At 52.7% G+C, this 23,880-nt stretch overlaps 2 protein-coding genes across 6 annotated transcripts in view; one reads left to right on the top strand and one right to left on the bottom strand.

Annotated features, from left to right (window-relative positions):
• Positions 1 to 9,146, bottom strand: part of SULF2 (sulfatase 2) — a 118,674-nt gene extending 109,528 nt beyond the window's left edge. Inside the window, exon 1 of one of the 5 annotated variants that reach the window (XM_077873494.1) lies at positions 9,127 to 9,146. The gene's annotated coding sequence lies outside the window, so the exon portion shown is untranslated. Of the gene's footprint in view, positions 1 to 8,023; positions 8,148 to 8,497; positions 8,517 to 8,652; positions 8,831 to 9,035; positions 9,054 to 9,126 lie in introns of those variants that run through there. The other 4 variants (XM_077873493.1, XM_077873492.1, XM_077873496.1 and 1 more) reach the window with 4 other exon arrangements.
• LOC144298744 (uncharacterized) lies at positions 263 to 19,954 on the top strand. Its single transcript, XM_077874052.1, has 3 exons — positions 263 to 375; positions 8,520 to 9,118; positions 17,620 to 19,954. The coding sequence occupies exons 1-3, from the start codon at positions 263 to 265 to the stop codon at positions 17,754 to 17,756; spliced, it is 849 nt and encodes a 282-aa protein (XP_077730178.1). The 3' UTR covers positions 17,757 to 19,954.
• The last annotated feature ends 3,926 nt before the right edge of the window (positions 19,955 to 23,880 follow it).

Here is a 23,880-nt window from a genome sequence, read left to right on the forward strand (position 1 = left end):
AGAGGGGCTTTGGGACAGCTCTGAGGCAGAAGCTGTGGGTGCTCCCCCACCCCAAAGTCATTCCAAAAGTCAGTTTACAGGACCCTAACTTTGTTAAGGAGGTAGACCCTCATCCTGGCAATAAACCAGCATTAGTCTAAGCCCACGGTTCTCACAAGGGTGAAATCAGCCCAAAGGGGTGTTCACAGGAATTTGTGAGGTTTTTTTTTTTTTTTTTTTGGTTGTCACAGTGACTGGGGGACGTTTCTGGCATCTGGCGGCCATGCAGGGATGCTGGATAATTTGCAACGCTCCCCACCGTGAAGAGCTGCCCTGTTTCCAGCACGACTTTGTAATGTCCCACAAGATGCTCGTGCACGTGAAAGAGCTTTTACGGTCAGTTACCTGACCTCAGAGATGAACCCCATTTCACATATAAACACAAGAGATGTTTTGCCTGGTTCTACTCTACACTGAATGTTCTGGGAATGCAACCACTAAGCAAACGGAGGGAAGACTGCAGTTTGTTTTGTTTAGAAATTTTGCGAAATTGTTCACTATTTGGGAAAATCACATTGTTTATGGCTGTAGCACTTGTGGTATTTGAGCTGTCCAAACCACATGTTCATACCCTACTGCGTTTGTACCTGTCAGATTTATGTGATCCCACACTAGTGTGGGCCTCTGACTGCTTCATTGGTCTTCCAGTGGAGCTGTGTCTAAGATATCAGCATACATATGGTTTCCTCTAACTCACTTCCCTCTTGGTTTTCCTTTAAATTACAGTCGGAGTATTTGATCAGTTAAAAGACGCGCAGATAGGTTCTATTATCTGTGAATTTATTTCAGGTAAACATGCCAAAAATATTTGCTTTAAGAAGATGGTGTCGGATCTGCTCACTTTGGGAACCCCTGAGCTAAGTCAAATGAAAAGCCCACTTCCCTCTGCCAGTGTTTGGCTTAGGTGTGAGGTACAAAACCCAAGCCTGGACTAATGAGGCATGAAGCAAAGTCTGCTGGGGTGACGGTGTTCTTGGAAGGATTTTGCTCTCTGATTAAAAGACAAACAGCAGGGAGTCCTGCTTTTTATTCTCACTTTGAATGGAGATATAATGTCTGGAGCTGCAGCAGCCATCTTGAGACCATGAAGAGCAAGGCCAGAGACAGGAGGAGGACAGAGGAACAGAGGACAGGAAGATCCTGGGTCTTTGAAGACATTATTGTGCAAACAAACTGCCTCCAGGGCTCCCCTGCCTCCGACTCTTGTTAAGTGAGAACTAATGTTTCTATTGTACAAGCCACTCTCAGCCAGGAATTCTATTACTTGCAGTGAATACATCTTGATTCACATTCAAATGATTAGGACTCTAAGCCACTGAGAACTGTTGTAGTAGGATTTCCTCTTCCCTGAAATATCCAGAAGAGTGACCTGCATTCACAAGTCTGTGGACAGTGTCTGTCTCTAGAGCAGATCAGAAATGCAGCTTTTGGATGAGCTGATTTTCACCAGAGCATGAACATCTCCTGAACTTCTGGGAACTAATTGTTTTTCATTCTCTTTTCAAAAAGCTCCTCTCTTCTGGCAGCTGAGGTGGGTCAAGTCACCCACTGCGGCCCTGACTGGGAGCCAATGAGAAAGTCTATTGGCAACATTCTTCACCTAATACATCTGGCTTCCACCTGGCCAAACACATCTTGGGTACTGCTCATGGTCCCAGGGGGATGGCCCTGTCCATCAACTCACTTACAAGACCTACTCATGACTCTGGGTTTGGGGTAGAACCTACCTATGTTGCAAGCAGGGCCCAGGTATAACAAAGCAGTGAGCCAGGCTTTCATAAGACAAAGCTACACGTCAGAGGCCAGGGCCACCGGACAACATATGTTTTGGAATCGTATTAAGAGACCATGTAGAATTCAAAATGGTGGTGGTCTCTGGTTAGAGAGAATTCTATTTAGTCTGGGTCTGGACTGGAGGAGAAGCTCTGAAGACCACACCAACAGGAAGTACCAAGCAGGTACCATATTGCCTGCGAGGCCCAAGAGCCCACCTGACCTTAGATCTCCAAGGGCATCCGTTGTAGTGTCTGCTAATCACTGAGCAATGAGGAGATGGACAAGTGGAGGCTCAGCCTGGGCCTTTGGGAATTTCTCAGGAGTATCATAAAGAGGTGAGCATGTGGGGTGTGCGAAAGAAATTCATCAAATAGATGCAGGACAGGCATGGTAGGAGGAGGGGACCATACCAGAAAACAAAATACGTTTCCCTAGACAATCCTGCCCAGTCCCATGGCCTCAAATAACATCAGTGCTCCAAAAACTCCCAGACTTAGGCCACCAGCCCCAGACTCGTATAAACAACAGCCACTGAGTGCTCAGACCCCCATGTCATCTCAAACCCAACAATGCCATGACTAATTCTGGATCATCCCCCCATGCCCCGCAGGCGGTCTAATCGCCTCTGGTTCCCCGGCACAATGGTCAATATTATTTGTCATGGGGGCCCCTGTGTGCACTGGGGGGGGGGGGGTGTTTAACAGCAGCCCTGGCCTCCACCTGCTAGATGCCTATAGCAACCTCTCCCTAGCTGTGACAACCAAAAATGTCTCCAGATATTGCTAAATGTCCCTGGGGCGGGGGGCGGGTGCGCAGCGGCAAAATTGCCCCTGGTTGAGAAGCCACAGCGTTTTCCTTCATTCTGAACATGGAAGGCACCAGAAAGTTCTGCTGCCTCTGCTTCCAAAATGATCTCCAATCCACCTATTTCACTCCATGTCCACTGACAGCACAGCCACCTAGGCCAGGATCAGTTTCCACCCACCTGTCCCAGCTGCCACCTGCAGAGCATCCCTCCCAGGAGAGCCGTGAAGATCTTTCTAAAACACAAACCATATCGTTCCCTAGCTTAAAACTCAACGGTTTTCCTTTCCTTTGAAATAAGATCTAAATTTCTCCCCACTGACCTCATCTTCTGTTGTCCCCTCCCCACCAGGTTTCTGTGTTTTGAACAGGTGTCTCAGGCCACTCCTGTCTACTTCCACTTCCCTCTAGCTGGAATGCTCTTCCCTCAGAGTTTTCTGAGGCTGGTTCATTCTCAAAATTTAGGTCACAGCTCAGAGGTCACATCCCGGGAGAGGTCTCCCCTGAGGTTAACCTGCCAGAGCCTGTTCCCTGCCCCTCCCCCATCACACAGCCAATTCTTCATCATAGGCTATTTCTTTTTACTGTAGAGCCTGTCACTTCCCAAAAGAGTCTCATTTGTGGGCTTTGCTTGTATATTTATTATCTGCTTTTCATCCTCTGGGATGTAAGTCCCACAAAGCAGGTGTTCTCTTGTTCATCTGGATGCCTAACCTGTGCCTGGCACATAGCAGCTGCTCAATAAACATGTGTGCGTGGACAAATAGAAGGAAGGCTCTCTTGCTCTGGAGAGCAGTTTCCTGATGCCTTCTCACCCCTAACCTCACACAGGGCATTTCCCCTGCCCCCTGACAGCCCCTGCATCAGGCAGGAAGACAAGATAGGCATCCCCCAGGGTCCCCTTTCCCAAGCCTCCCTGCTGAGGCAGGACACACGTGGGCTACTCTGGTTCACTCTCCAGCAGGCAGGGCCCTCCTTGGGAGTTTGATCAGCAGGGTCTGGATTTTTTAAAAATTTTATTTATTTATTTGAGAAACAGATAGAGGAGGCAGAGACACAGGCAGAGGGAGCAGCAGGCTCCATGCCGGAAGCCTGACATGGGACTCGATCCCGGGTCCCCAGGATCACGCCCTGGGCTGAAGGCGGCACCAAACCGCTGAGCCACCCGGGCTGCCCAGGATTTTGTGGGTTTTTTTAAACAAATATCTTCAGAGGATTCTCATGGTGGGAGGGTGGGCAAACACTGCCCCTGGCCATCAGAAAACACAGAATCAAGGCCAGGCTGTATATTTCAGACACTAAGGCAGAAAAGCCAGGCTTCCAGTGCCTGCTGATCCCAGTGGAGACGGAGGGGACACTGCCCACCCAGCAGATGTTTCCACGCTGCCCTAACCTTGACTGAAACGGCAACAGGTCCATCTGACCACATTTGCGTTTCCCCTCATCGTAGGTATTGGCTATTTGCCTCCCCTGCAATGGGCTTCCTTTCACTGGGATCCCCCTAACTTATGTTCTCCAGGGCTTCGGGGGCTCAGTCTCTCTCTCCACAGCTCCAGGGTGGGGCCCGGGAGCCCAGCCAACTCATTCCCTCGGCCAGCATTGGTGTGGTGTGAGCACATGACATACACCAGTCCCCTCAGAGGGACGCCTGGGCGAGGATGGGCTTTCCAGAAAAGAGGCTTGTCCTCTCCTGTTGGGCTTGACCTGGAGAGGACAAGAGGACCGCTCTTCAGCAGCCAACCCGGACACCTCAATTATGATAACAGCCAGTGTTCACTGAGAGCCTGCCGAGCTCAGACGCCGTGCTAAGCACTTGACATTGATGATCTCGTTTCATCCTTTACCACAAACCAGGAGATAAGTGCTACGATCCTCGTCATTTGTTGGATGACAACACCGAGGCACAGAGAGGTTAACTAATACTCCCCAGATCACACAGCTGGGCAGGTAGCCAGGCAGTCTGGCTCCCCTAGCCATGGAGCCAGAGCCTGCCCACCCCTGGAGCCAGAGGGAAACGAGCCCCGTGGAAGGACGAGCAGAAATGCAGAGGAACCGATACTCATCACAGAATCTGAGCCCTGACCCCAGCTGTGCCTGAAGCTAGAGTTACCTGAGCATTCTTTGGTTATAAAAGCCAACATGTCCCTTTCTTTTGGCCTTATGCTGCTTTGAGATTTTTTCTCTTTCTGTTGCGTATCAGAAATCCTGATTACTTTACAGTCCTTTTATGAAAATACTCCTAACTGATATTCCATTTGCGACTTGCACACAGCAGCTGCTCAGTAAACACCGACAGATGCGGGTGGAGGCTGCTTTTGTGCCCTGCCTCCCCACCCCCCCTTCCCTGCTGGGTGTGTAACCCTAACACCCGACTGCAGCCAGTCCAAAGCCACTTCCCCTCTGGGTTCCAAGTGAGGCCTAGTTCCCTAGCAACCATCCCAATTAGGCAATCACGCCATTTATCAGGATGTCAATTAATTATAACGATCCTAATGATCTTCCAATTAGGGAGCGCCTTGAATCCGATCAGGGGCCTTGCAGACTCCCCAGGCAGGGCTCATCATAAGGCAGGCAGGCTCAGGTGAGGCCGCCCTCACCTGCAGGTCAGCACTGAGGCGGCCCTTTCCAATGTGGACCAGCCACCCAGGGCCCAGGCCTGATAGAAAACTGGGAACCTCAGGGCCACCTCTCCAGGGTCAGGCCAATGTGACTCCATCTCCAACCACAAGAGGGCCTCACCTCTAGAATTTTAATCCTCCCACCACTGTGCCTTCAGCGGGCAGAAACCTTCATCTCAGATGTCATGCTTTTTTCTATCAGCCACATTTGACTTGCCCCTTTGCTTTCTAACTAGGGGTGTGTGTGCGAATTGGCAGGAAACATCGCCAGGCAAAGCCCTCCCTGCGAACCAAATCTGAGATTCCCCCAAATCGTGGGGATTTTTGGATGGAAGTAGGATTACTGATGGGCTTCTCCCTTTCAAACTTTTATTGTCTAAATGTGTTTTCTTTCACTGAGCATGTACTTCTTTGACGCTTGGGGGAAAGAAAGACCAAGGGCACGGAGGGAGGAGAGTGCAGTGGGTCAGAGTGGACCCTGGAAACTCAGGGCCCCTTATAACTGGGCTCTACCCCTGATCAACTGTCAGCAAGTCACCAACCTTGTGCCTCCAATTTCCTCTTCTTTAATATGTTGAAAATCACAGGACCTGGCTCACAGGGTTTTTGTGTGACTTAAGTGAGTTACTAGGTAATGGGGGCTAGATCAGTGTTTGGCTTATAAAACCCTGCATAGGTGTTATCTATCGTCCTAAGTCTAGAGTAAGCTTTTCCTGTGAACTACAAGCTGCTTAGGAATTTTGCTATTCTTCTGGAAGACAAGGCGTTCTTTCTGGAGGACTAAGAACAGACTTGGGTGATATGCCAGGCCGGCTAACTTAGGAGACCAGGAGCTGCCCCCTTGAGGCATGTCCAGACAGATAAATTAAACCCACCTAGGGAAAGGAAGAGGGAAATGTCACCTCCCAAATCAAAAGGCACACGCGTCAGGGTGTGCAACTGTACTTTAAAGAGGTCTTTGGGATGACGGCTGAACAGAGCTGCTGGGCAGGGGACACGTGTGCGTACTCAAGCACGTGCACACACGTACACACACACACAGCCACACTGGCCTCCTCCAAGCCTAGGCTTTTTACAATTAACTCAGTATTCAATCCTTAAGTCTGAAAACTTAACATGTTATTAGGGGTTTTTAAAAAGCCATAAATTCGAATTAAAAAAACCCCAAAACTATATGCAAAGCCCAAACACCAAACCCACAATGACTCTCAGCCTTGGCAGTTATGTCAACACTGGGCATTTATGTACATAAGCTTGGCCCAAGGAAGGCAGATCCTTCATGTGCAAAAGTCCACGGAGATGGGTGCCCTTCAAACTGCTTAGTAGAAATACTAACCCACACCCCTGGACCAGCTGTTTTGACGAGTGTTCTCCAGGATTAGGACAAGAAAAGCTGGAAGAACTTCCCTTACAAGGTGAGTGGTCTCCAGCCCGTCTTCCCCACCCCCCTTTACACACATAGGAATGGCTTTCATTTAATTAAACCCCTCCAGTGGTTCTGTGATGGGTAGCGGAGATGCAGTAAGAAATCCCCTTCACTATTAACCACGAGATGAGAGTGACTCTTGCTGCTCTGGGGGAGAGACTCTGGTGTCCTCCAGGGAAAGCCCATCCTACCAGAGCACCCGCTCAAGAGCAGCCTCCCCTTCACTGCCCCAAAGGAAGGGAGGGTGGCACTGAGCGGCAGAGGCTGGGGCGGATGGAGGGGACCGGGGTGGACACCCGGGCATGCACAGATGTGCAAATACCCAGATTCAAGCGTAAGCTGAATGTAATTACTTGGTTAATTAAATATTGACTTTTAACTCAAAAAGTGATTAAAACAAGCTGCTGGAGAGAGAGGAGAGGGGGCAGGGAAGGATGCAGAACTGTGAGGAAGGAGGGAGGGGAGGCTGAGGGTCGTCCTACTGGGTGCAGGCGGCCGGGTCTTGTCTTTGGGCAGGTAGGAAATTGCAGAGAGGTCACTGTGCCCCACCAGGATTTGCGGGTGTCTCTTTACTAGGCTGCTCTCAGAGTGAAGCGATCAGGAACTAGACCCTGATCATCGCCTTTCCCTGGAACTAACGGGGGTTCCGGGCCCGAGGACATACTCCACAGACGCTTGCAGAACGAATGAATGAACTACTATAAAGAATTATCAAAAAACCAAAAAAAAAAAAAGATCCAGAAAAGAAAAAAAAAGTGCACTCCTAGAAATCGCCTCCCTGTCCCTTCTGAAGGCCTCGGGAGCCTGGAGGCACCGCCGTCGCCAGGGCGAGGAGAACTGGCTCTGACCTGGCCTGGGAGGAAGTTTGTCGTTTCGATCCTGTCCGCGCGTCCCGGTCACGCGAAGCCCCGGCCCGGCGCCTCCCGGGTCCCGCCTGGACGAGCCCCACGTGCTCGGCTTCCGGCCGGTCCGCCCGCTCCCTGCACCCGAGGGGGTCGGGGGGTCGGGGGGTCGGGGGGTCGGGGGGTCGGGGGGGGTCGGGGCCCCCCACCCCCACCACCCCCCACCCCGCGGCCGGCGCCCTCCGCGCTCGCTCCGCGGGTCAGGGCCTCGGTGGGAAGTCCTCGCCCGCCGGCGGGGTCAAGCGGGTCACCCCCCGCGGCTCGCCGGCGCCGGGGCCTCCGCACCCCCCCTCCTCCGCGCCGCGCAGGGGCCGGGGCAGCGCCGGGGCAGGGCCGGGGCAGCGCCGGGGCCGGGCGGTCGGGACCGGCCCCGCTCACCTGGGCGGCGCTGCGGCGGCTGAGGACCCGGCCCGGCCCCGCCCCGCCCACCCGCGCCCCGCGCCCCGCGCCCCACTCACCCGCGCGCACGGCCCCGCCGGCCTCACCCCGCGCGGGGCGCCGCCGCCTCTGCCGCAGCCCGGCCGGGCCCCGGGGCGCAGGGGACTCCGCGCCGCTGCTGCTGCCGCCGCCGCCGCCGCATCCCCGGCGAGTGCCGCCGCCGCGCCTCCTCCCCGCCCTCCGCCTCCTCCCGCCCCTCCGCCCCCGCCCCCGGCCCCGGCCCCGCCGCCCCCGGCCCCCGCCCCCGCCCCGGCGCGCCGCCCTCGCCGAAGTCCGGCTCCGCGCCCCGCCCGGGCCGCTCGCGCATCGCCCCAGCCCGCGGGCCGCGCTGCCCCGGCCGCCCCCGCCCCCGCCCCGGCCCCGCCCTCTGGCCTCCGCGCCGGGAAGGCGAGCGCGCGGGGGCGGGGGCGCCGGAGCCGGAGCCGGAGCGGCGGTGGGGGTGGGGGTGGGGGTCGGGCCCCCGCGGCGCTCCCCACCCCCCACCCCCGCGCTACCTCGGGCTCGGTGCACGCGTAGCCGGGCCGGCAGGTCCCCCGCCCCGGGGCGCACGGCCCGGGCCCCGAAGTCCGGCCGCCGACGCCTGGGGACCCGCGGGCCGCGCTCCCGCCGCCGAGCGCGCACCCCCGCCGGGACACGGACGCACACTCACCCGACACACACCGGCTCCCGCTCCCGCTCGCCCTCGGCGGAGAGTTGCAGCAGCTGCGGGTTCGCCCGGGGCCGGGGGGGCGCGTGTGCGCTGTGCGCTGTGCGCGTGCAGGCGGGGGGCGCATCGCTAACGAATCGAACCCGCCATAAAGTGAGGAGCGCGGCTGGCCGGGTCCGCGGGGGGCGGACGGGGGCGGACGGGGGCGGACGGGGAGCGGGCTTGCCGCGGGCCGCCTTGCTCCTCCCCGGCCCGGCGCACCCCGCGCAGCGACACGTTAATAAATGTTTCCTTTTATCCGCTTTCACAAGGGCCCGCCCGGGTCTGCAAACACCCGGCCGCCCTTTGCCGAGAGCCCGCCGGTCGGCTCGCCCCGCACCGCGCACCTGGCCCTGGAGCCGCCGGCTGCAGCCCGAGCGCCCAGCTAGACCGCAGGGTGAACTGCCCAGCGCCCCGGAGGCTTCCCGAGGTACTAACTTGAACTCCAGTGAAAAGAGCTGCCGTTGCCCAGAGATGGTCCGGGAATGGGAGAGAAAGGAGAGACCGGCTTCCTCCTCCGAAAGGGGAGGAATCCGACTCAAGGTGGTGCTGTCCACCGCGGTTTCCACGGTCCCCGGTGCCACAGCAGAGGCCGGAGGGGGACGGGGCTGACCCGGGTGGGCAAGGAGCCGGCGGACGACCACCCGACCACCGGGCAGCACAGAGAGGGCGCTGAGCTGCCGAGGGGAGACAGACGCTGCCGCAGTTAGGTGCGCTTGTAGGCACCGGCGACTTAGTGTAGACCTAATAATCTTACAAGGGGAGTATTCTTGTGCCCATAACACAGATATGGAGGCCGAGTCACAGAGAGCTTAAGTAACCGGCCCAAGGTCAGACACTTGTTAAATGACGGACCCGGGATTTGAACCGGAGAAGCTGGGCTCCAGGGTTTTGCTAAGTCCCAGGCCACTTACTTTGCAGCTCTGCATCTCTTTTCTCTGCCTTAGTGCAAGTTAGGGGTGTCGTATTTAGTAAATAAAAATAGAGGAGGGTCCTGTTGGGTACCGAAATGTCTTTGTCTATTTGGCATTCAAATTGGATGTTCTAACCCAGCTGGAGGCGCTAGAGTCCCCACCTTAACCTCCCTTCTTAGCCACCCCAGATCAATTTACAGTCTAGATAAATCAGGAAAACCTGAAACTTCTTCTTCTTTTTTTTTTAAAGCAAATTCTGACCTCGCTTTTGGTACCACTGAGGTTGCTGACCTTCTTTCTGCCTTTCTTTTGCCTTAGAACAAAATGCCAGGCTTGCTTCTTTGTCATCACGGACCAAAAAATAATGGGGACTCCCTTCCCTTCTGCTTCATCTCTGCGGAAGGAAGGACACATTTACTGCAGGGCTTCTAGTACAGCGCAGTCTAGTCGAAGCATCAAAGAGGCCATGGTTGTAATTTAAAATGTTCTAGTAGCTGCATGAGAAAGTGAAAAAAGGAGGAGGCAAATTACTTTTAATAATATGCTTAACCTAGCCTATCCAAAATATCACTTCAACATGCAATCAATATAAAAATTATTAATGAGACCTTTTACGTTCCTTTTTCTTATGGCGTCTTTGGCATCCGGTGTATGTTTTACACTTACCAAGTCTCAAAATTCCGACCGGCCACATGGGGCTGGGATTCCCATAGGAGACAGTAAGTACAGTTCCAGTAGATTCTGTGCTCTGTTGCTGAGTGTTTCTATCAGGTTATCTTATGTCATCCTCGTAACAATTTTTCAAGAAACTCATGCTTACAAAGGTCAAGGGCCGTGCCCAAGGTCACAAAGTTGGCAAGTGGGATTTTAACCCATTTGAGACTATGCCTGGCTTTGGAACATGTATCTCCTGTGACAGTTTTCTACCTGGGTCCTCCAAGCCCCGTGGGGTAAGTCTGGGGCCTGGAGTGGGGAGGGAGGTAAGATCTGTCTCTTGCCTGCTTTTTACATTGGAGAATATTTCAGAGGTTGGGAGATGTCTACCACAAAAAAGTTAAAAAATACACTGCCTTCCTTTAGGCCTCAAGTTCATGAACGCAGCTCTCCTTTTCCCTAAATGGGCCCTGCCCACAATTTTCTCCTCCATCCTCCTCTCCCCATCAGGGAACCCCAGGAGAGGAGGGGCAGCTCACAGTCCCCTACATGGGGCTGTAGGTGGGGTGGAGGTGGAGGTGATGTCATTTGATTATCATTTTTAGATATTTATTCTTTCCATTGTTGCTGTTCAAAGACCAAACATCTGTGTTTTGCCCCTTATCTTTCCTTAGGAAGGAGACAGATCTTGTGTGTGTCTCTTTGTGTATATCTGTGTGCACGGACACATGTCCGTGTGTGTGTATGCGCGCCTGTGCACATGTATGTGTGCAAGCACATGTGCGTGTCCTCACTGTAGGCAGATGCTGTGGATCCGGTTTCAGGTGAGGATTTCACTCACCAGCTCAGAGGCTCCCAGAGTCAAAGGTCTGCAAAGCGCCCTCTGGCCACGTCTCACTCCCATAATTCACAACAAACTCCCTGGTCCTCTGGGTCTGAGGCCTCAGCCTGACTTTTCCAGCTCCCTTCCAGGCAGGAGGGGGCTCAGTGTGTGCCTGGGAGACGAGGGGGGACTCAGGGGCTCAGATGTCCCCCGGCCTGGGAAGTCGCTCAGCCACTGTGCAGGGCCCCGGGTGGGGCCCCAGTGTGATTCTCGGGACCCTCCGGCCTCCTGACAGTCCAGCCCCGGCCCGTCTCCAACCCCATGGCCCGGGACAGCCTCTCCTCTCCTGTCCCTCGCCACCCTGATGGCACCCCTCTCTGTGAGCGTCCTGGCTGGATAATCGGGCTTTTCAGGCTCCTCCTGCCAGTCCTGACTCCCCCCCCTCGCTGGTCTAACCTCGCGGGGACCTTTCTGTTGACACCCACACGCCTCATTTCATCCTTCCGGGAGTTCCTTGGCGGCCCTCTGCGCACAAGGCCTGGCCGGCTCTACCCCCCTCGCAAAGCCAGAATGCTGCTTTATTTCCGGAACTCCTATACAACAATTAAAAAAAAAAAAAAAAAGAATCACTCCTGCTGTGTGTTTTCACAGTCAAGAGGCTGAAACTCAATCTGATTGTCCGAGCACTTCTGGCTGCGTTTGGGTTGGAGGAGATGGGATTTTATGAGGTTGTAAAAGTCAAGCTTTTAACATGTCTCAAACAAATTGGTGTGTGAAGGAGAAGCATTAAAAGTAGAAACATGGCTGCAGAGGGGGGGCCTGGGAATGCGAGTGAGCCCCCAAACCGGGGCACAGGTGGCTTTAATAACCCGAGCCAGTTTGGCACAGAAGCAGCAGAGGTCACGGAGTCACCCACCGCCAGGGGCTTGGGATCCAACTTCTCTCAGCTCCTGAGTGGGGACAGTTTTGCACGGGTTTTAAAAGACAAATCCCAGCATCATCCATAACGTGACACATTTGTGGTTAATTCTGCGGAGTTTTCACTTAGACCCAAGCTGTCTTGTCGGTAGAAATGCAATCGCATTAGGGAGAAACTGTTTATATTTCTTGAGATACTGTGATAATGAAAAACAGCCACCATAAACCCCCATTAAGTCAGAAGAACATTAATTGTATTTCATGCTGCCTCCCTGGGCTGGCTCGCTGACACAGACGTACTTTTACTTCAGCAAAACAGGGCTAATCTTTGCAGCACGGTACCCATTTCCCCCCTTAATTACACGTAATTGTATAGTCTAATTTATTCTAACGCCCGACGCCTAAAAGTGCACATTCATGAATCAAGGGTTAGATTGGGAGGTAGGAGAATTATAAATGGGTGTAATTGCAGTCTCCTGGGGGCTGCTTATGAGTGATCTCAAAGAGCCATGATGTTTATTCTGAATTCTTACCAATGAAAGACGGTCGCGCTGCCTCCAGTAAGGAACACAGATAACAGTGACAATTTGTCTAGTTGCTTAACAATACGCTGCTCGTTCTCTTTGGGATAAGTAGGCAAAAAAAAAGATTAAATACGTGAATCTCGTGTAATTTGTGATGTGATGAAACGGGGCACACAAGCATTAATCCACAGGTAATTGAGTATTAAAAATGAGTAACGTGGCCCCGGGCAGCACAGCTGCAAATCTGTGGACAAGGTAGGGTTCTGTCTTCTATTTTTACTCTAGAAAAAAAAAAAAAAAATCTCAAACCAAGAAGTTGAAGGAATAGTACAGTGGGTATGCTATACCTTCCACCTGGAATCAACAGTTGTTAATGTTTTGCCACATGTGGATTGTGTGTTGCCGCACCATTTGAAAAAAAAAAAAAAAAAGTCATTATGGCACATCACCCCTTGCGACCTGAGCGTGCATCTCCTGCGAATAAGCTGGTCTCCCAGATTACCGCCCCTTCATTATCACACCTGAGGAAATGAACAGTAATTCCATAATCATTCCCCAGCTGGCTCACATTAACAGAGCCACAAGGGTGTCTTTCTCTTTATTCCTTAAGCCTCTTTCTGCCTCAGGGCCTTTGCACTTGCCAGTGCCCTCTCTCTGCTTTGGCTCCTTGTCATCATTCAGATCTCATCTCAGATGTCACCTCTCCGAGAGTGCTCTCCTGCCTGTTGTACCTAAAGATGTTTCCTGGTCTCCTGCACTCTCTATTCTCCCTTCTTATTTTGTTGCCTTTCTATACACGCCACTTATAAAAAATTCTGTTTTTATTCCGTGTCTATGACCACAGTCCATTTAGCGCCCCCTCCCCCATCTGCACCCCACACTAGCTGCAGGAGAGCGGGGGCTGCGTCTGGTTTGTCTGCTGTCATAGGCCTAGCGCCCATTACAGTGTTTGGCACACAGTCGGTATTCCATAGGTATTTGTGAAACGAATGAATGAATATAGCTGTGTGTGATGTTTTCAAACAGAAGTGGTAAAACAGAGAGGTTGGGACCCCAGTGTTCAGAGGCAAAGCCACAGAGGTTCAGTCCCAGGACTACCACTCACCAGTTGTGTGTCGCTCTGGGCCTCCGTCCTTTAAATTCCTCTGCCAAATGGGCATAATGACATAGTCTCTACTTCCTTGGGTTGTTGTGACTTATTAATGAGTTTATATACAAAGTGCTTAGAACAGTGCTTGGCACATAACAACCAGCCTTCCTTGTGCACTTATAATTAATGTTAAGTCGGCTGGCCAGAGGCCTGTGATTTTAAGCACCGTTGGCCATGCACAGGCTCACACAGAAACGGCCTCCAAGCATAATGCCCCAGGGAAAACTTCTTGGAAGTGCTGATGTGGCCACACTGTTGGCCACATGCTGCCCTCTGAGAGGCTGGTCAGGTCAACATTTGGCCTGGGAAAGGCTCTGCTTGTTTACAGTGGGCATCTGAGCTGATGCGTCAGGGCCCGTTGCTAAATATTTTGGCTCACACCTCTGAGTCTGGGCCCTTGGAGGCTCACACAGGAGTGAGGCATGAGAACTGGGGGCAGGAAGGGACAAAGGAACCTCCTCTCCCTGTTGGAGGAGAGTGAACCAGTGGCATGGGGTTTGACTCTGCAGGTCTCCTCTCTCTGCCCTTGGAGGGTAGAACGTTAGGAATTTTACCTTATTATTGGCCTGTGCATTAAAAAAAAAAAAAAGGATATTCAGTACAGATGAACATATGTAGGGGCATGTAGGGAGATACAAGTTTTTAAGCTAAAGTTGCAATAACATATGAGTTAGGAATCAGGGAAAATGTTTGGAAATTTGAACAATAAAAATTGCATCTGACTGGAAATAAGATAGTTTATCCCGGAGAGTGTGCATGGAATACATAGATATTTACTTTGGTGGGAGAAAGGGGATGCTTTCAGGGTCTGTTTGTCCAGTTTTATAACAAGAACTCTACTTTCCTTTGGGGAAACTGGTTCCTACTCTATTTTCAATCCCTGAGCCTCTGTGGTGGGGCTCTGGCCCCTTGCTCCAGATTTGGGCACAGGCCTCAGACTCGGCCAATCTGTGTGCTCCACGCTCTGACCAGTGATTGATTGGTTCAGACATGGGCACATGATCCATTTTGAGCCATTGGGAATCAATGGCCCATTTTCATTTGCTCTATTGAGTGACAGGAGCTTTCTTACTTCTGGGTTTGAATTGGGTGATCCTTAAGAAGCCACCAGATGCCACGTGTAGGCTTAGACCTGAAGCAGAAGCAGAGCCATGAGGTAGACAAACTGTACTGTGATTTTAAGGCGGCACCCAACATTCCTACCTCTCTGGTACACGGGCCCTGTAATGGTGTGCATTCCCTCTCCTTGTGCGTGGGCAGGACTATGCATATGACAGATTTCATTCCCATGATTAGGTTAAGGGGAAGGGATTTTGAAGATGTAATTCAGTTGAACTTGAATGAATCAAAAGAGGGATAGTCCTGGGCAAGCCTGACCCAATCAGGTGTAAATCCTTAAAGGGACCGAGCCTTTCCTGGAATCAGAGACGCTCCAGCTGGCCAGGAAAGGGCAAAATTCCATCCTATGGAAAAGGCCCCTTGGCAGGGTGTGGCTTTTGCATGACAGACGGCAAACAAGCAGGAATCATTGTCCTATAACTAAAAGTTGAACTAAGTTCTTCCACGGCCGGGGGTGTAGAAGAGGACCCAGAGTGTGAAATGACATTGAAGCCAGACCCTGATCTCAGTCTGCTGTGGCCCTGAGCAGAAGATCCAGCCAACCCATGGCCAGATCTCTGACCCATGGGGACAGTGCGATAATAAATCCAAATTGGCTTAAGCTGCCAAGTTTGTGGCAATTTGTCATGCAGCAATAGGAAACAAGTGCATGTGTGAAAACCTAGGTCAAGCTGTGCCTGAAGCTGGAAAGATAACACTGGAACTTTCAATTATGTGAGCCAATAAATCCTCCCATTCCACCTCGTTATTATTTTTTTTTTTTTTTTAAGCAGAATTCCAGGACTGCATCCCACTGACCTGGCTTATTTTCCACATGTCTGCCTGAACAAGTCATTTAGCCCCGGGACATAACACAGGGCACTGAAATTGGCCCTGTCTGGGTCACGGGCCTGAGTTGGGAGCTGTGTGCTTGTGTGACTTGCCATCATTTCATGGGTATCTTACACCTTGACCCTGAAGATACAGACTTCTGTCCACAACCTCTGTATCCTTTTTGATCCTCTCCTGGTCACTGTGGAGGCTGTGAGAAGCATCCTGGTTTAGGGCCGGTGTTGGTAGACTTTTAACATAAAGGGACAGAGTAAAGGGTTCCAGCCTTGTGGGCCACATGCCTCTTCCTCCTCTTCTTCCTCCTTCCCACCCCCCATGCTCAGGAGCCCCCGAGGAACCCCCAGAGCTGACACATAGACATCACCATGTCACACCTGCACAGTCCCTGTGGTGGCACCTGGTGGCACCTTAGACTTGTTTCTTGGAAGAGGCCTGGGGTCTTGATGGAGGCACAGTTACTGTAGGAAGTGGGGCAGAAAGGGGCCACAGCTGTCCCCAGGTCATCTGGTCCTAGCAAGGTTTCCTAGGGTCCCGTTCTCACTGTACTGAGTTGAATAATAGTGTCTGTCTGGAACTCAGGTCCATCCAGAATCTCAGAACGTGACCTTATTTGGAGAAAGGGTCTTTGCAGATGTAAATAGTTAAGATGAGGTCATACAGGATAAGGGTGGGCCCAGCCCCGAGCCCCCAGCCCAATGACTGGTGTCCTTATAAGAAGAGAAAACAGGGACATAGACACAGGGAAGGAGGCAGGCTCGAGAGGGATGCAGCTGTAAGCCCAGGAACGCTGAGGACTGTGGGCAAGTGCCAGAAGCTGGAGGAGGCAAGGAAGGATCCTCCCTGGAACCTCTGGAGAGAGTGTGACCCTAAGGACATTTTGATTTCAGACATATGGCCTCCAGGACTCTAAGACAGAATACATTTCTGTGGTTTGAAGCCACCCAGTTTGTGATGGTTGTTAGGGCAGCCCCAGAAAATGAATGGAGTCATTCCTCCTCCCTTAGGGTAAATATATGAGTGATGGTGGCAGTGAAATGAAATGCCTGGAGTCCCCATGACATTAGAGTGTGGGTCTCAGCCCAGGCCTCGAACCAGAGAGTCTGATTTAATGGGGGTAGCCATGGGCCTAGATGTGGGTATTTTTTCAAAAACAACTTTATTGAAATATAGTTTACATACCATAAAATTCACCCACTTTAAGCACATGCTGATTGATTTTTAAATTTCCCGAGTTGTGCAACGATCACCATAAATTCAGTTCTAGAGCTTTCTCATGACCCCTCCTAATAAGGTCCCTCATGGGCATGGATTGTTTTAAAGCTCCCAAGACGATTCTAATCTGTGGTGGGGCTGAGAGCCCTGCTCAGGGGTGGGGACCTCAGGAAACACAGGAGAGTGGCTTAAGTTTGCCCAGAGGGTGCAGAGGCTCCCCAGCACCTACTCACTGATGTAAGTGTTGTGGGTAACTTAAAAGATTGTAAATAAAACCCCAGAGGATTAGTGGTTGTGGGGAAGGTGGGAAGGGTGAGGTGGGTGGGGATAGGGATGGAGGGCTGCTGGGATGGGTTGGCCAAAGCCCAGGCCCAGGCCTAGAAGGGTCCATATGGGCTGTGGATAGTGCTGGGGGTGCGGGAGGGGGGAGGCGGGGATAAGGAGGAAGGGGCACACTCCAGGTGTCCACCTTGGAGGATGGGGGCTAGGAACTGGGATAGCTGTGGGGGAGCCTGCCTACATGACCCCCCCCTCCCCCGGCGTGGCCCAGAGCCCGGCACACGGGAGTCACTGTCCCCAGAGGCTTCTGAAGCACCATCCCCAGGGATACACTGCGGGCCCAACACAGAGGAGACTGAAGGACCCAGGAGTTCTGCTCCTTCCACCTTGGCACAGTTCTCTGAGCCTGGGAGGACTCTGCAGAGTGGCTGGGGCAGCTCTGTCCTGCTCAGTGTCCAGGGCTGGTCCCTTCTAGCCACCCAAAGTGTGCCTTTACCTTCCTTCCAGCAAGACCTTACCTCGCCCCACGGCTCAGGCCTGAGAAGTACCTCCTGTCAGTCACGGTGCCGTCCCCTGCATGGCTTGGCAACATCTCTGTCACTTGGCACCCAGGCTTATCCTCGTCCTGTGATTGCTCCTGGTGACTCATCCATTTGTGCTTATATCCGGTCGTCTGTGGCTCGGGCAGGTGCCGTGCCCATGAGAGCTGGGCTGCCGACCAAGACGGCAGCAGAGGCCTCTGCCATGAGCTGGATTTATCCTGGTCTGTCCCCTTCACCTTGGAGAGAGCACTTAGGCATAGATCACCCCCCTTCGCGGTGATCGCTTACGGCGTATGTCAGTAGGAACGTGGTTGCTGATGGGAGACCCTCTTTGGCTAGCGAAGACAAGAAAGGGGTTTTGTTGAAAGTTCTTAAGTATCCTCAGATCCTCAGAAGGGTCAGAATGCAGGCTTTGAAGCTGGACAGCCAGGAAAGACTTCAACCACACCGTAGGGGCTGCTCTGGCAACACCGCACTGCCGCCGCGTCCATCCTGATGACATTGGGCTTGGACTCTGAAGGCTCAGTCACTGCTGAGCTCCAGGAAGAACTGAAAGCTTCGCCACAGTGTTTTCTAGAAGCTCAGATCCCTTGGGCACAGCCACCACCACACAAAGCCACATACTGAAGTCCTGTCTCCCATGGGTGTGTCTGATTAGCAGAACCTGGGCCACATGACTGCATCCCAACTGTGAAGTGCGGGGATTCGAGTTTCTGGAATTGGCCTGGGAAGGTGAGAATCATCATGGGATGTTAGAGGGGATTGGGTGGCCACAAACACAAGACAAACACCTGCTCCACCTGCGGCAGGCTGGACAACAGGCCGAGCACTCCGTGTCTCTCATTCTACCCTTGTCCTTATAGTTAGGGAACCAAGGATCAGCAAGGGGAAGTGATGTGTCCAAGGTTGCAAGGAGCCCAGACTCTAGAACCTTCATCCACCTTCCAAACTCAGGGTTAGATGGAAAAATATCAACAGATCCCCAGCCACCTACATGCACTAATGCTGGCCTGGGGCCCCAACCACAAGGGAACCATTTTGTGTGGCAAATGCAGTCACAGGGTGAGCTCTGTTCTCTTGCTCACTCACTCCTTTGATTGAAGCAGGAAACCACTTACGGTTCGTCCATCCATTCACAGCCAGATCTTACGAAATTCGTCATGTGCTCATGGTCAGAGGGCTTGGGCTCTGGTGCAGCTTCCTGCTGCTGGGCCTTGGGCCTCGTGCACTCTCGAGCCTCATCTGTAAAATGGGCATCCAAATCTCGCCCCACTGTCTTCCCTCCAGGACTGTCATCTGGATCAAACGTAAGAGTGCAGAGTCAATGAGTGAACTGCAGGACAGCTCTTGCTTCATTTATCTTATTCCTCACCAGCAACCTGTGGATAAAGGAATCTGAATGCCTGTTGGCAGTTGCAGTCACTCTGTTTCAAAAGGAGTGATGAGCAGGGCCATAGGAGCTCTCGGTGTTGTCTGCTCAGAAAATACTGGATGAAGGCTTGTTTCTTTGCCTTGAATGGAGACCACACCCCATGGACCACTAACAGACGCTACTGGGGACGGATGGCCACAGTCTGTCTGCGTCCACCTGGGTGCAGGCAGCAGCAAAGACCCCCAAACAGTGCCATTCTTGGGTTATCCACAGGCAGAGTGCTGGTCCCGCAGGGCAGTTCAGAGCAGGAAGCCAGGCCTCCCTGGGGGGGAGATGTGGACAGGGAAGGCCCATGGGCTGCTGGGGAGGGGCACCCACTGGGACAGACTCGTCTGGCCTTGGAGCTGCTACAGGAGGTGCCTTGATCAGGGTTATCAGAGAGCCCAGCAGCCTTGCACATCTGTGGTGAGATGCTCCATAGCTCAGCCTCAGAGCCTCAGGCCCCAAATGTGACTCTCATGACCCTGCTTCCAGAGGCTTAGAGTCCAGCAGGTGAGAAAGATAGATCGACCAAGCTCAACACGGAGCCTGCGGCAGAGCATCTTCATTTTTACTGACATCTGCTGTTTTCTTTCCCTTACCAGCAGAAACTCGGTTTTCTTTGGGTGGCGATGTACCACCCTGAAGAGGCGGTGTAAGCTTTTAAGCCAGAGTTTCTCCGAGGGGGTCATTGGACCAGCAGCATCAGCGTCACCTGGGAACTTGTTAGAAATGCAGACTCTTGGGATGCCCGGGTGGCTCAGTGGTTCAGTGTCTGCCTTGGGCTCAGGTTGTGATCCCAGAGTCCCGGGATTGAGTCCTGCATCAGGCTCCCTGCATGGACCCTGCTTCTCCCTCTGCCTGTGTCTCTGCTTCTCTCTTTGTGTTTCTCATGAATAAATAAGTAAAAAAATCTTAAAAAAAAAAAAAAAGTGCAGACTCTTGGCCCACTTCGTGCCAGCTGATCCTGACTCTGAGGGTGGGGCCAGCAATCTGCCTAAATTGCTACCCACCCCCCCACCCCCCAGCCAATCATATGTGTGGGCACACGGCCAGTTCTTGCCTGTGAGATGTGAGGAGGTTCCACTGGGGGCTTTGGGGAAATAGTTTTCTTCTTGGTAAAAAGGTAGAAATCTTAGAAGGTGGGGGTTCAGCCTTGGGGGCTCTTTCCTGCCTTCCTAGAAGTAGACTAGTGTGCACATGTGCCTGGTGCTAGAGAGAGGCATCACATGGCCAGGAGGTGGTGGTGTCACTGATGGGCTGAGGGTGACTGGAAAGATCTAGAACTGCCCAACCACTTGGGGACTTGGGGACCTTGTATTAAGAAAAGAGTAAAATGCCCTCACAGCCTTGCTACCTGTTGCCAGGAGCATCTCCACAGACCCTGGTTCGTGGGAGTGACGATGAGCCGAGTACTGACACTAACGTATCCCGGCCTTATTATGATGCTATATAAGGCCTTTTCTTCCTCTACCTTTTCCACATGGGTAATTTAACACTGTTTAACCACCTCACACCCGATAGTATGGCGACTATCAGAAACTCCAGGGAATAACAGGTGTTGGTGAGGATGTGGAGAAATTGGAACTCTTGTACACTGGTTGGGGTGGGATGTAAAATGGTGTAGCCACCATGGAAAACAGGATGGCAGTTCCTCAAGAAATTAAAAATAGGGTTACCATATGACTCAGCAATTCTACTTCTGGGTATATGCACAAAAGAATCGAAACAGGGCCTCAAAGAGATGTGTGTACACCCGTATTTAGAGCAACATTGTTCACAGTGGTCAAAAGGTGGAAGCAATCCAAGTATCCACTGATGGATGGTTAAGATGGTAAATTTTGTGTACGTTTTACCACAATAAAAAACCCCAAAACAAAATCAAACAAGAAACACACACACACACACACACACACACACACACACACACACACCCCTCTTAGAACCCACATCCCTTTCCTCATTTACAGCTGCCCACAGATGATCTCTAGAACTCTTGCCTCTCCTCTGAGTTCTGGTCCCAAATATCCCACGGGCTTCTTGACACCATCACCTGGATCTTATGAAGGCAGCTCAAAGTCCAATGCGCCTGAGTCTGAACTCATGACCTCCTTCCCCAAACCCATTCCTCTTGCTGTGTTTGTTTTTGGGGTGCCTGACACTTGGTTGTAAGTCAGAAGTCAGCCTCTTCCTCAGCCTCCTCCCCCACCTGAATCCGTTGTAAATTCCTGGCGATCGCCTTTCTTGAACACCGGCCAAGGGCAGCCACCCTGTCCAATCTCCTCCAGTATCACCACTGATGACAGCAGTGGGGCCCGACTGGGCTCCCTCTGATTGCCCTGGCACCACCCAGACCCATGCTTCAGGGCAGAGCCAGAGTGAGTTTTTCCAACTGCAGATCTGATTGACTCCATTTGAGTTTCACTTGCAGATTTAATCAGTGCCATATGAAAAGATTTCACGGAAAAATCCAGCCCCTCCCAGAGTAAATTGCCGTGCAGGCTCTCCTGAGTTGATTTCACATCTAGTTATACCAGTAAGCTGACGGAGGCTCTCAGATCGGGGGGCTGACGTTGGGGCCTGGGGGTGGGACGAATGTCACCGAGGATCTGTGCCTTAGATGGGGATGTTCCAGGTGCAGACTCTGAGACAAGAATTCGAGAGCACGTAGTTTATTTGGGAGGTGATTCCAGGAAACACCAGCTAGGAGCAGGGAGCGAGAGCGGGGAAGGAGCTAGCGATCCAGGGCCTGTTATTAAGCCTGCTGGTTGGGAGGACAGCTGGAGTTCACCCCCACAGAGAAAGTCTGGGAGGTGGAGCCGATCACATGGGGATGAGTTGCCCCAGGAGCCGGGGACACTAACTCTGATGTCATTCTCTGGGGGTTGCTGCAGGGGGTGTTAATTCTCTGGCACCTTCTGCCTGCCTCGTGTGGGCTAAGTGGTCTGCTGAGGTTGTGTTCAAAAGCCCTCAGGCAAGGAGCAGCAGATATTGGCAGCTGTATCGGAGGATGCCAGGGCTATGTGCAGGGCACAGCCAGTGCCTGCTCCCCAGCAGGCGTGGGGATGACAAATGATGCTCATTAAATGACTCAGACCCTCAGGACAGAACAGAGAGACACAGTTTGAAAGCTCGTCCTTTTGAATTTTCCTTTTCCTCAAAGAGGAAAGTCTCAGTTTGTGTTAATGGGGCTTAACTCCTTTCTAAAGCTCCATCATCTCCCTTTTGAACCCAGGGAACGTGTGTAAGAGGAAAAGAGTGACCATGGCTCCCTCCTGCGTGTCCCTGGGATCTCCCCTGGTGACAGGACAGCCAGGGCGCTCAGCCAGGGGAAGGGCGACCGGGTAGGACCAGGGCCCAGCCCCCTCAGCACTGATCACCCTCCTCAGGGCACACAGTGTGGGATCTCGCCCTCTCTTAGCTGGTCCCACCTGTGGCCAGATGGAGCCCACGGGTTTCCAGGCCCCTGCTCTGTGTGAGACCAGCAACAGCCCGCGCTGGTGGCTGTGGGTGTCAGGCACCCCTCTCTGGGTTGGGTTTGGGGAACCACCAGAGGCCAAGGCCTGAGCATGTGGCCGTGAAGGGATGAGCCAGGGGTGGGTGGGTGGGAAATGGAGGAAGGCCTCGTCCAGCCCTTTTACCCTCCTAGCAGGTTTCCTGGGCTGCTCCCAAGCTGGGCGCATGGGCAGGGTGGGTCTGGAGAGGGGCCTGGGTCAGAGTTTACAGACCCTCCCTGCCAGAGCTGAGGTCATGTGTGTGTGTGTGTGTGTGTGTGTGCACGCGCATGTGTAATGAGAGTGAGTGGGTACATGTGTCAGTGCATCTGTGTGAGACAGAGAGAGAAAGAGAGAGACAGATAGAGACTGGAGGAGGTTGGCAGGGAGAGTGAAAAGGTGATATCAGAGGAGGGAAGGTATGCAGGTTAGAGTACTCAGGTTAGGCCTGAGGACTCGGCCTGAGTGGGGATGACATGAACAGGAGGGGTTCCAGGTGTGCCCAGGCATCAAAGAGTGGTCTGAGCTCTTTATTTGCCTTCTATGTTAGTATTTTTAATCAACAAATACTTGCACTTGCTCTGTGGAGATACTATTCTCATTGTTTTACAAAAACAAAAAACAACTAAATAAATGTTTTAAAGCATTTTAGCATGAAACCATCCAATCCTCACAAAGACCTGGTAGGGAGGCACTATTCTTGGCCCCATTTGCAGACAGGCTATTGTGACTGGCCCACAGTCCTAGAGGGAACAAATGGAAGGGCTGGTGGGTTGACCAGGCATCCGGTTCCAGAGTCGGGATCCTCCCCACGATGCCTGGGTTTCATCCGCTGATAGAAGGTGGAGGGCCAATTATGCCTATTACCCATTTTACAGGTGGAAAAACAGAGGCACACCAGGGCTAGCAATTTCTCAGCTCAAAAGTGGCGGAGCCAGGACCCAGCCCAGCCTGTGGGCTCAGGCCCACACTGTAATCACCTGGCTACGGGCCGATGATAATGAGCCCTTTGAAAAAGGGTGAGTCACTTACCTTGGATGTGCCTCAGTTTCCTCATTTGCCAAGTCGGGCTCTAGTAATCCTTCCCTACTGACTCATAAGGTGTGGTGAGAGAAGGGAGCAGGGCCAAGCTCCCAGAAACTTCCATCAGGGAGGTGCCCTGGCCCGGGAGGAAGCTGGTCTTGGCCAGCTCGGCCCCAGCATCCTGAGGGCCCGTGGCCGATCACATCCCCTCCTTATCTGCATTTCCTCACCTGGAGCGTGGGTGGCCTGGGATGAGCCCCCAGACTCATCAAGCTCCACGTGTCTCCAGCTGTCTGGC

Source organism: Canis aureus, chromosome 26 (assembly GCF_053574225.1).
Source record: "Canis aureus isolate CA01 chromosome 26, VMU_Caureus_v.1.0, whole genome shotgun sequence".
In the NCBI taxonomy this organism is placed as follows: Eukaryota; Metazoa; Chordata; class Mammalia; order Carnivora; family Canidae; genus Canis; species Canis aureus.